Genomic DNA, 13,215 nt, shown 5'->3' on the forward strand with positions numbered 1-13,215 from the left:
AGTGTCACTGGATTCTTCTTGAAGGCGCTTGCATAGTCACTGCATGACATCCTCCCTGCTTCAGCATTAAATATTCCCACAACCATTGAAATGCCACTTTCAATTGGATGTGTTCAGCTCCCCAGGCCTGATATGCTATCAAAAGAGCCTTTAGTATGACAAATTTGAATGAGGCTGTTTTGGGGACTTGCATTCCCCCTCGGGGAGCTGATGAGCTAAGAGGCCTCAGTTATAGAAGGGATGAACTGGTCCATTGAAGCTGGAAGAATGTGACTGTGTGACATATTAGTGCTTGGTAATTATCTATTGAACTGGCTGAATAAATGCGCTGGCATTGGTTCAGCGCCGGCATTGACAAAAAAAGTCTCTGTGAGTAAATGTTTTGCCAGGCCCTCGCCGCGGCAGGATAGTTAAGACAATGAAGTGCTCATCAGTGTGTAGTTCGCTCAGATTGTCGTTGTTATTTTTGGCGGTTTTGTTCTGGCTTCTTAATCTTGTAGACCGAGTAAACCCATATGGTATGTCTCCCCCAACCCCCCTGAAACACAAAAGGAGGATTTGAAGAATCTCCAGTCCATGCAGCTCATTTCCAAACATCAAGAGTTCATAGTGACTACGGACTGTCAAGCTCCTAAAACTTGTCCAGCCTGCACGTATTTGATTTCATATTTGATTTCGGAGCTGGATGATGATTTGCCTGAAAGTGAATAATGACTTAAATTGCAGTTTGCTCTTTAAACAAAGTGATCATAAGCATCAGAAGACTTGGAATAGTCTATAGCTCACGAGTTGTATGAACTACTTTTATCGTGCATTTATAGTGCTTTTTTCTTTTTTTTTTTTCTTTTTGGTGCCTGTCCACGGAATAATAAACAGCATACTGTTTTGGAACGACATAACAGTGAGTAAATAATGACAGGATTTTCTTTTGGGTAAACTATTCCTTTTATAGTTAAATGGAGTATGTTATTGCATTTTTGTGGCACAGTCATAATCACTTTCTGTGATTTCTCCGCCTGTTTATATTCTTTAACGTAGATTACATTTATCATTAAAAATTCTGTTTTGAAATAATAATAATAATAATAATAATAAAAAAACCATCTGTCTGTGATAAAAGTTTTGAGAAACTAAGCAGTTAAAACCAGCAGCATGAATAAGATGTTTGTTTTATTGTAGCATGTTCAATGTTTACATTCCAGTAAAGACTTTGGTGCGTAGATTACACAAATCAGTTATGACGGTGTAAATATCCACAGCTTGTGCATTTCCCCGAAAACTTGAGGTTTCGCCAAAATAACATAGTGTTCGTCTTGTTGGTCTTTGAAGTACTGAACTACTACACTGTAAGCATGATACAGAGTCCCCCAGTTCAGTGGGAACCTAAAGCATTAGCTTTTTCCCTATTTCAAAATTCACTATTTTTATTTATTTTTTTTGTTTTGATTTTTTCCCCTTTTTCTCCCAATTTGGAATGCCCATTTCCCAATGTGCTTTTAAGTCCTCGTGGTTGCGTAGTGATTCACATCAGTCTGGGTGGTGGAGGATGAATCCCAGTTGCCTCTGCGTCTGAGACCGTCAACTTGGCATCTTATCACATGGCTTGTTGAGTGCGTTTCCATGGAGACATAGTGTGTGTGGAGGCTTCACACCATCCACCGTGGCAACCACGCTCAACTCACCACGCACCCCACCGAGAACGAACCACATTATAGTGACCACGAGGAGTTTACCCCATGTGACTCTACCCACCCTACCAAGCAGGCCAATTTGGTTGCTTAGGAGACCTGGCTGGAGTCACTCAGCACGCCCTGGGATTTGAACTAGCCAGCTAGCCAACTCCAAGGGTGGTAGCCAGCGTATTTTACCACTGAGCCATCCAGACCCCTTTTTATTTTTATTTTTTTAATAGTTAGGCCTATATTGTGTTTTACTTATATGGTAGTGGGACAGATGCCTATAGTTTGGACAAGGGGGTGTGGCATCAGCCCGATTTCAGTGAAATGTTTACTCATGCTTTTTACAGCAGGAGTAACCAGTCAATAATCAGTCCCCCCCAATAATCAGATATGGCCAGATTGTCCCCCCCAATAATTGATATCCTTGAGCTGTTCTACTGCAGTTCATTATGCACCACTGTTTAACTGTCATTAAGTTGTTGCAGGAATAAAATAATGGTTTAAAAAAACGTTTCATTTTTACCACACTCAGTAGTCTAACACTGCTCATCAATGTCATATGAGATTCAAATTTAAGTCAAATTTAAGAAGCTGAGCAGGAACCTTGTGGATTATTCCAGCGCCACACAGTATGCACGCATCAGTGTCAGCAATTCAGGTTAAGAGTGTTAGTGTCATGTATGATGTCAGTATATAGCTAAAGATGCAATATTTGCCCACTGTTTTATGACTGAAATGTTGTACCGACCAACAGTAATTTCCAAGGGTGCAAACTATTCACCATTTGGTGAAATTTTCCATTTTGAATTAAAAATATGTCACGTACTGTACTTGATTCATATGCCATTCATAATTTTGAATGTGAAAACATTAACAGAGCTGTTTTCAGCATATCAGGCTTAAGACAAAGAGCGAATGTGTGTATATTGTAAAGGAATTGAATGAATGTGGTTAACTGGTAAGTTTCTGAAGTACCTTTTTAGAAGATTCACTTGATATTGTCTTAGAAAATTATCTATAACACCAAGTAGAGCATTTTCACCCTAAGATTAAAACTAGAACATGGTAAGACCTGTGACTGAGTTTTTAGGTTGTGGCAAGGACAGTGTCATATATTTTTAATACAATTATTATTAGGTAATAGTTTAAAATCAATTTAAGATTTTCTAAATAATTTCTTTATGTCTTTAATTAATTCTGAATTTTGTACAGCATCTCCTAAGGATCTACTTTTAAAAGAGACACTTTTATTTTGAGGATGAGCCACCAGTTAAAGGAATAGTTCACCTGAGAATGGAAAATGTACGTTTACTCACTCATTTACTCTCCCTTATGTTGTTCAAAACACATATGCTGTTGCTTTTTCTTGGAACATAAAAATAGATATTTTAAGCAGCTCTGTTCGATAGAATCACAGTTTATAGTGAGCAGGAGCCACTGAGCTTCAAAAAGGACAAATACTATAAAGCACTGTTAAAGGTTCAGTATAAAGACATCATAAGAGTAGTCCAAATGACTCGTGCATTATATTCCAAGCTTTCTGGGGCCATACAACAGCTATGTGTTAAATGGACTACTTTTATGGTATATTAATAATGATTTTATTCTTTGGACCTTGACAGTAGTGCTCAATATGAGCTGTTTTTGTATGGAAAAGAGCAGCATTAGCATTTTTGAAGAAAATATTGTGTTAAGATTCTACTAGGGAAAAAACACAATGTGGGACAACTTGAGGGCAGTTAATAATTTTGTGTATTTTTTTTTTTTTTTTTTTTTTTGCTAGCCAGCTGACACAGTCATGTCATTTACATCAGTGATGAAAAGAAATTAAAATTACATTTGTCTTTTCTTTGATACAACACAAAAAAGAAAGAAAAGATGACTAAAACAGGCAAACAGTGGTAGTCTTGTACTGTGTGAACTTATGTGTGGAAAAAAAATTATTCAGAAAATTATTGCATTCAGTGCCTTTACTATTTTAAAGTACCAAAGAGGACAATTATATTTGTGACCTCAACATCCGTGACCCCCCACCCCCAAAATGGTTTGGTCCGCCCCAATGTTCAAGACATGGTTACAGCCTTGGATCAGGGTTATTCTGGGCCTGTTATCTTGGATCACGTACATCCAAGTTAGAAATGGCAAGAAGGTGGGCAGTTATGGGGATTACTGCACTACAGCGTTGTCTCAAAGTCAGTGTACTAAGAAGTGTTCAGTCTTTATCTGCCAACTATAGGTTGCCATAGTAGGGGGTGAGAAAAACACTTTGGGACTTTAATTGGAACTTGACCTTTGACCTTTTGTCTCCAAACACAGAATCCTGCCACCCGCTGAGTTGTGGTTTGAGGCCAGCTCTTTGTTTTTATCTTACAATAGTTGAAAGTTAAATCGTTGGTTAGGAAGCTGGTCCGATATCAATGAAAATAGGAAGCGTGCTCTAACACCATGCTGTCTCCTCTGATGATGCAGCTCCTCCATCAGGCCAGAGCTGGATTTCAGGTTTGTTTTTCTGAAAACAAGAGGGAGGTGCTGTGAATCGCAGACTTGTGTTTTTGTTCGGAGCAGAGTTTCACAATGTCACATTCCATGTGCTGTTATATATGTTTTATGAGGGTTTAAAAAGAAGCCTGAGAGATTAACTGTTTGTAATGTTCTTCTTTAGTGACCACTGATGAGAAATTAGACATTAAAACAAAGAAACACAAAGTTGGTGCTGGTCATGTAAAGTGCCAGTAGTTCAGATTTTAACTTGCCCTGTCAACATCTTGATGGGCCCCACCACAAACAAAATGATAATTTTTTATTTATTTTAGCTATATATTTGTATATGTGCCAGATAGAATTGTTACATTTACCTTTTGAAGGCTAAGTTTTCATTACCAAAAAAAAAAAAAAATGATTGTATCATTATTTTTCACACATTCTTACAAGACTTACAAGACTATCACTAGTCATTCTCACAATTTTTTAGCTTTGACAAATCCTCATCTAACCATAACAGGCCATTCTTATTTTTGAGCTCTGTAGAGGCTTTAGGTGCATTACAGAAATGAACCATGAATGGCTACTTTCTAGTTGGTTGCAGGTGGTATCAGGTGACGAGACATTCTCATTTTAGAAAGAATCTAATTGGGCAAAAATATGTGTAGTGCAAGATGAGTCATCAATATTTTTGGTCCATATTTCCGAAAAAGGAAGACCATCCATTTTAAACGCATATATCTATAAATAGTGGGTTTTGTGAATGCAGTGGAGTGCGGTAACATTGTCTATGTTTTGGTTGGTTACGTCAGAATCACTTTGTAATGCATGGCCAATGGGCATTAGAGTATTTAAGGCTACCTAGTATCCATCATAGTCGAGAACCTGCCCCCTTCCTGTTCACCGCTTTCGTGGGAAACTGCTTAAGTTAATTGAAACGTACTGTGTGTGACTGGCTGCTTGCTTCCAGTGTGCTTCATATGTACGGCGCTCCTGCTGTTTGCTGCATCAGTGCAATGTAAATGGTATCACACCCGCTCTTCGTTGCACTAAATCAGATAAAGCAGCAGCCCTGGTGTGTGTGCAAATGAGTGTTGGTTGAGCAACAACACTGAATGCCAGCTTTCCCCCGCTCTTTGAACAGTGCTGCTGTTTTGTTCTTGTTTTGTTTTGATTTTGTTTGTTTTTCAGCCAGTGCGAGCCTGACTGTTTCGGTGCTTTTTCCCTCTGGGCAGACTGTTGAGTATATTGTACCACTACTGTGGTAACTGGGCGCTTTGAAATCTTATGCAACCGTCTATCTGACCAAGTTTTCTTGGTCTCATTTTTTTGCACTTGGCTGTGTGACTACATGTTTTTGTTGTTTATTGATTTAGTGATTTTGTTGATTTTTAAGTTATTTTTGTTAGATATGTGATCTTTATCATTATTATTACTGTGTATGTGTGTGTGTGTGTGTGTGTGTGTGTGTGTGTGTGTGTGTGTGTGTGTGTGTAAAAGGTTTTTTTTTTTTTTTTGCATTTTTTTGTAATTGGTGGTTTTCTCTTTTTATCTTGCAGGTGCTGAGGGCCATAAGGAAGCGGGCTAGTTTTCTTTCTGCGCTGTATTGGTGATGGTAACGTTCTCTCACAGAGTGTTGTGTTTTATCACCCACCTTCAACTTTACAGTGTGTAGAGTGTGTGTGTGTGTGTGTGTGTGTGTGTGTGTGTGTGTGAACTGTGTGTAAGCTTGTTTCATCTGATATTTTTCTGTGCTCAGAGTGGTAATAACTAGCCTGCTCTTCCCTACTGGGAAGCCTCAGTCCTGCATTATTTATTAATTTCTGTATAACTTTTTTTGGGGTTTGTATATGTAAAACTGTTCCAGACTACTGACTAGTTAATGCTGCAGCAAGTGAAACATGCTTGTACATCTTGTCTGATAAACCAATATGGATTTTAAAGTTGCATATGCGACAATGAAATATTTGTATTTTTGTATTGAAACCCAAATCTATTGCACATTCCTTGTAGAACGAACCTGTGTGACCTTTTGAGTTAAGGTTTTTGTGATCGGGAACCTGTCCCTGGGTGTAATTCCCAGGGTGGCGGAGTCTAGCTCATCAATTGTCGCTTCTCTAGTAGCCTGCTTTTAACATCTCCCTCGTGTCACCACAATCAGATTTGTAGTACACTAGCATAGATCTCAAAGCTAAAAGACATTTACTAAAAACCACCAAATTCCAGTTTTGATTTAACTGTTTCTAATGTTCTTTGTTGGTGAACACCAATGAGAAATGAGACATTAATGCAAATGAATGCAGAATGATAAATTGTTTAATGAGTATAAATAGTTGCAAACGGAGATAGTGAAAGTGGATAATAGTTCATGTGATTGTGTGCACTTGTGTGAGGAGGCAGGGCTACTGCTCAAACGCAGGGCCAGAAAGCTTGTAAAACGATCCCTAAGCACTGGGAACATCCTCTGTGCTGGGGTCCCGCTATGCTTCACTTTCTTTTTCATTCTCTCTCTCACTTACACTCTCACGCACACATTCCTCTACAGTCACTGTGAGGGGCAGGCTCAGAGCATGCTAGAAGCCCAGAGCAAAGTCACTGAGTCGCTCAGTCACACACAGCAGAGGAAACATAAAGAGAGAGAGAGAGTGCCAGGGGAGGTCTGACAACACTCTGCAGACTACATCTTCATGGACGCTGTCTTGCTTGCTTCATAATCTTGACTGCACAGCTGTATTCTACATACATGCGGTCCCAGCGCAACCCACATGTTCAGTTTCTTAAGACTTGAGTCCTTCCCCAGAAGACCAACTTGATATTCAATTCTTTAAGACAGGAAGTGGTTGTAAGTGAGTGACAGGATCTATAATGACCTCAAGGCATTGTCTTCCACAACGGTCCAGTACGGACACAATCACCACATGCCCGGGGGCGTCAATGTATCTTGGCTCACATTGATTCCACCTGACTTTGGGAAACATCAAACGAACTTGACCTACAGCTTTGACATTTGTGACCTTGCCTCCAGCTCCTGCCATGGGGTGGGTTTGGTTTCTTTGCCACTGCTTGTCCCTGGCAGCGTTGCTGGTGGTAGCCGAATGTGGAGGGGGTGAGCAGAGAAGAGGAGCTGAAGAAGGAACCCGAAGCTCCACAACGAAAGCCGGTAGCAGCAGTAACAGTGGTCGGAAATATCACCGGATTCAACATGGACAGTGTAGCTACACTTTTATCCTTCCAGAGAGTGATGGGAGCGCTGGAACTTCGTGTCGAGAGTTTAAAGCGGGCACTCAGCATAATGCCAACGCACTTCAGCGAGATGCACCTCCACCTGAAGCGGACTTCTCCAACCAGAAGATCCAACAGCTGGAGCATGTCATGGAGAACTATACACAGTGGTTACAAAAGGTAAGTCCTTCGTAAAGTTGAGCGATGGATAATCACACAACTATCAGTTTGTAATTGTGTAAGCTGAGAGGAGCGCAGGGACAGCTGTTCTTCTAGTTGGTAGAGCAGTTAAGTGAAAAGATTATACAAAAGTGTTTTAAAGTATGTACTAAAGTTTGAAGGATGGTGTGTGAAACATACGCACAGATGCAAATGTAAGAACTGTTTGTATGTCTTAACTCATTTTTTAATCTGTAATTTTTTTTTTTTTTTTTTTTGGTTGACTAGATGTTTTAAAAAATCTAGAGTGCAAGTAGACAACTTTTGGAAGAACCTCTGACAACTTGCTAGATATTGTGTCTTGTTGTGGTGTTTAAGTCGTGCTGCAATTTCTGGGTGTTTATTTAGATATGCACCTGCATGGCAGCTTCAGTATCCAGTGGGCAAGCCTGTTTATCTCAATCTTTGCATAGGTTCCTATAGGAATTTCTAAATTGAGATATGTTGCTGTATGTAAATCAACTTTATGTGAAAATATATAGTAGCAAAAGAACTTCACAGTATGTTCTTATGAAAGATTGCACAAATAATTGTAATTAATACATTATACATTCTGGAAAATAACTCGGCTTTAATGGCTGACAGGGATCAACACTGTTCATGTTGCTGAATATTTTTGTTTTTCAACTCTCTTCCAAAGTTGTTGAAGCAATAGTGAGACTTATCAGATGTTTTCTAACTGTATTTCTTGGCTGATTTTCAGACATGTAGTTTAAGTGTGTTTATGGTATTTGCTCAGACTGTTATGTTATATCAATGAACATGTTACACCAAGGCAGAGGACAGTCTTATTAAAAACATTACCTTCCCCACTTTAGCTGTCAGAAACCTAATTTACATCTACAGAGATCGCTCTGTTGAGTCTATGTCCACTTACTGCTTGGCATGGGTGTCTCACTCGAGCAGTGTCTAGCTGATTTCGCAGATGTTCAGGTGGACTCCACACATTGTGCTGATGCTGTGTGCTGTGTTGGTTTGTCAGTCACCCAGATAGTAGTCGGCTGCACTGTCTCTTTAATGACAGGAAGTTAGGCAGACCCCTGGGAGTGCTTGAAGGAAGAGCGAGGGGGATCTGTCCTCAGATTATGAGCTAAACTTTAACTGTCCTGGCAGATAACACCACTGCTTCACAAGTATCTAAAAATGATCTGTGGCAGTTTTTTCCCTGTGCATCACGCAGAATTTTTATGAGACCTCCTACGTGATTTAGAGTTTTTTTGTTTGTTTTTTAGCCATGTATATGCAAAGATGATGGTAAAGAAATTTAAGTAGCAGCCAAAAATATTTTTACATAAATGTCTTGATCATAGGCAGGAAGCTTATTTAAGGTGTCTTAAAGAAAATATAGGCCTATACTCTTTATAAGTACAGTATAAGTACAGTGGGGACAAAAAGTCTGAGACCAATCTCAGAGTTCTCTCCGTTCTACTGACCAGCTGCTTTTTCTGTCGTGGCCCCAAGACTGTGGAATGATTTGCCTCTGTTTATCAAAAGTTTTTCTACTATTGATGCGTTCAAAGACGACCTTAAGACTTATTTATTCTCACTGGCTTTTGAAAATTTATTTTAATACCGGGTTTATTGTCTTATTTAATGTGATAATTGTTTTTATTCTATTTCTTTTAATGCAAAGTTTTATTTGATCTTTGTACAGCACTTTGGTCTACATTTGTGGTTTTAAAAGATTTAAAGCTTTATAAATAAAGTTTGAGTTTATTTTGAGTTAAGTTGAGACCACATTGAAAATCAGGTTTTTATTATTTTGTATTATTATTATTATTTTTTTTTTCTCTTTATACCTGGAAATAAACAATATTTTATGCTTGAAGAAATTTTAGGATGTAAGAATGAAGTATTTTCATTCATATATATTTAGATTTTGCACTATTCTTGCTCACTAATCAAATTTGTGACATTGACCATGTTAACTCCCTTGTAATAAAGGTCAGATTTCCATGTTTCCATTGAAGTGCACAAAATGCTCTTTGGAACATTCTCAAATTATTCTGAGAGAAAAAATTGATCATCGGGTTTATCGCAAATTTGTAGTGTCCATGCCATCTCAAGTGCATTATTAACGCAGACGGGCGGCATACTAAATACAAAGACATTCTGAAATTCATATTCATGTTTCAATTCAACATTTTGCTCAAATTGTTATGCTGATAATTTATAAAATCTTGTTTTACATTAGAAAAAAAAAAAGGAAAACAGAAGAATTTTTACAATAGTGGTCTCAGACTTTTAGACCCCACTGTATGAAATACACATCATATTTACAAATAAATTATTGAAATGGCATATTTGTAAAGATAGCTGCCTGCTTTCATAAGATGCTTGATATTTTCATTTAACAGAAAAAGTGTATTAAGATCATATAAATTATTTTTTTTAATTTTTTTATACTATAATTATAATTGTAGTTCTGTTTAATTATAATGGTTTGTGCTGCATTTGTACTTGTCAGTTACTAAGTAGTTCATGATAATTGCTTCTCAAACAGAAAAAACTACAGAAACAGCCTGAGGGTATTTGGCATGGAAAACTAATCTAAGATTGACATCACCACTTTTATTAGTCATACAAATTATACCTGTCCAAAACACACCCTTATTTATCAAAAATTGTGATCTTGGTGGCTAGACTAAGATTAATCCCTCAAACCCATCTTATTTTCATAAACATAACCTGAACCACCTGCTTTTAGTGTATGACGGATTACATGCATGTTTTATAATTAATTGTCCTTAACAATATTACTCATTAGCATAGATTTCTCAAATGTTGTTAATAATCAAGGGATCTGGGCAAGCGGCTGTATATTGCACATAAGTTTAATGCCCACTGAATGTAAACTGAAATGTTTTCAAAGGTTGTTCCCATTTCATAACTCCTTTGAAGGTTTCTGCTGGGTACTTTTTGTGTGGAATAGAGGTGATGATTGAATGTTACGTAACAAAAGAGTGGGTGGCCCCTGTCCTTCTTTAAAAATGATCTAGCATGATATTTTTAAGAATAAGTCATGACTGCAATGTAAGCAGAATGCTAATTGATCTAAAGAATTCTATCCAAACTTTAAAATCCCACATACTGTTCATAGCATTTCTGTTTTCTTCTTCATTTTACAAAACCATCACATTTAATTATTCTGACAGACATAAAACAGCTACAGATTAGTATTTCTAGACACTTGTGAGATCCCTTTTAAAAAACAAAGTCAGAAAGAAAGAAAAATAAAAATCCTTATTGAACATTCACCAGGACATGTAAACTATCAAAAGATGTACAGCATTTCAGTCTGTCGGCTCATAAAAAAAGCAGTTTGGCTGTGCATGCAGTCTGAATTCTACACCAATGAGTAAGTGGCTTATCATAAAATATACTGAAAGTAAGAGTGTAAGCAATCTTCTAACATTTGAAATGCCACTATTCCTCCTCACTAATACTGAGACCTCAACCATTTTTCATTTCAAAAAGCTAACTGGAAAAAAATACCTGCACAGTTTTACTTCAACTAGACCATATTAATAGATCACGACAGAGAAAAGTTGTATTGTTCAGTAGCTCTACTTAAGTCAAGTGAGATTTTTTCGTATTTAAACTATAGCAGGACGTATAGCACAAGAAAAGCTTTAGAGGGATGAGATATATCAATATATGGACAAGCTACTCTATTTTGAAAGCAGCTTAGATTCTTGAATAAAAGGGATAATTCACCCAAAAATGAAAACGCTGTCATCGTTTACTCACCCTTATGTTGTTCCACACCAGTATGACTACCATTCATCTGTGGAACATAAAAGGAGATATTAGGTACAATATCGTTAGCCTCAATCAGCATTCACTTTCATTGTATAGAATTTTTTTTTTAATAAAAGTGAATGGTGACTGAGGCGTACAAAATTCTGCCTAATAGAAATGGACATTTTGAGCTGTTTTGTAGTCTAGTAAAATTTTAAAACGAGCAATCAATTACTGGAAATTTAGAATTTAAATTTAACCTTCAAACTTTTAACCTGTTTTTCTTATGAAAAAAAAGAGCACTATGCATGAACAACAACTAAAAAAATAAAAAATAAAAAATTGCACTCACACATAGAAATTAATATTTCAAGTCTTCTGAAGTGATACAATCACTTTAAATAATAACATTTTGGTGTGAACTATTCCTTTAAATATGTCATGCATCCACAGCAACACCTAATGCATTGAGTTGATTTCGGTGAGAGAAACTGTTGCATTGTTGTCCATGGCAGGTAAAGACACAAAGGAAAATCAAATTGCAATATTCGAGTTGTATTTTTACTTGTCATATATTTAAAAGCTGGAAAAGTGTTTGATTAATCAGTTGCTTTTGCACAGCTCTACTGCCTAATATCCTCTTTTTGTGCTCCACAAAAGAAAATCGTATTGATTTGAAACAATATCGGAGTGTATAAAATTCAGGTGAGTAAAGTCATTTCTGGGTGAACTATCCCTTTAAGAAGTGTTGCTTGTACACAGTCCCAATTCAACCTAATTGTTCTAGTGGAACATGAGGATGCAGTTAACATATTTCATCGAACAGATGATTAAGTGTCCAGGACTGACCTATCTGTCTTAATCAAGTGAGCCATGACTGTGGAGTAATTCTTAATGCCACTCAGGCTGTAGGCTGATGAAAGACTGCAGATAGTGACTGGTCTGTTGGAGGTGCGGAGGGGTCTGTGTGGGGTCGAGTCTGTCCAGGCAATACGTTCAGTGTGGAATTCTGCCATGCCGGGGTAAGAGCATGCCCTGATAACATTCTTGTCCAGTCAAAGGTGGCTTCTGTTTGTCCAGGGATTATCCCAGGAGCAGACATGGTCCAAGAAAAGAAGACCATTGTGAATTGGCTGTGATCTTTTATCATTAGTTACAGGAAACTGACCACTTATGGACGTGGCTAGCTAATCTCAAATGTGGATTCTTTCTAAAAGGCCACTATCAGCAAAAGAATAGTTCACTCAAAAATAAATATTCTGTTATTGGTAGTAAAACCATGGTTAATTTTTGTAAGGAATAGTTAGGCATAGGGGTTGGTGTAGGGTGTCTGTGGGACTCCAAATAAATACAATAAAAATGCTGCAGTGATGCCATTATACTGTATGTTATTATTTAAACAGGGTGTAAGAGTATCTGCCACTATTTGCTCTAGAGTGCAAATAGCATCTAACGCTATTTGCACTTAGTGAAAAGAAGATTCTTTTTGTTGCTTTTTACACAGTGAAAATAGCATCTGTCGCTATTTGCACTTAGTGCTTAAGTGTATCACTTATATCTAATTATGTAACAATTTAAAAATAGATGCACATTGTTCTTAATGGGGGAAACAAACACTGTATACACCTTAACTACCTTTTATACGAATTGTTGTTTTGATAATACTGTATTATTTGTAATGAAAACATTTACATTAAATTATAAAAGAGTTTAAAATTCTTCACTGTGGCTTGAAGATGTCACAGTCACCGTGTTTCCAAAGACTCTTATTTTGAAGTTGTTTTCGTCCTCTGTCTTCTGTTTTCCCCGGACTACGTTTCCCAGTATGCACTGTCCTCATCACTGCCATCTATTCCCCATCATTGTCACCTGT

General features: G+C 37.4%; 1 protein-coding gene across 1 annotated transcript in view; it reads left to right on the forward strand.

Moving 5' to 3' along the window:
• Positions 1-6,635: 6,635 nt before the first annotated feature.
• LOC127420633 (angiopoietin-1-like) overlaps positions 6,636-13,215 on the forward strand; it is a 92,127-nt gene continuing 85,547 nt past the window's right edge. The window contains exon 1 of the mRNA XM_051663041.1: positions 6,636-7,562. Coding sequence (XP_051519001.1) covers positions 7,194-7,562 — 369 coding nt within the window. The 5' untranslated portion in view covers positions 6,636-7,193. The remainder of the gene's footprint in view (positions 7,563-13,215) is intronic.

The sequence above is a fragment of the Myxocyprinus asiaticus genome, chromosome 30 (genome assembly GCF_019703515.2).
Source record: "Myxocyprinus asiaticus isolate MX2 ecotype Aquarium Trade chromosome 30, UBuf_Myxa_2, whole genome shotgun sequence".
NCBI lineage: Eukaryota > Metazoa > Chordata > Actinopteri > Cypriniformes > Catostomidae > Myxocyprinus > Myxocyprinus asiaticus.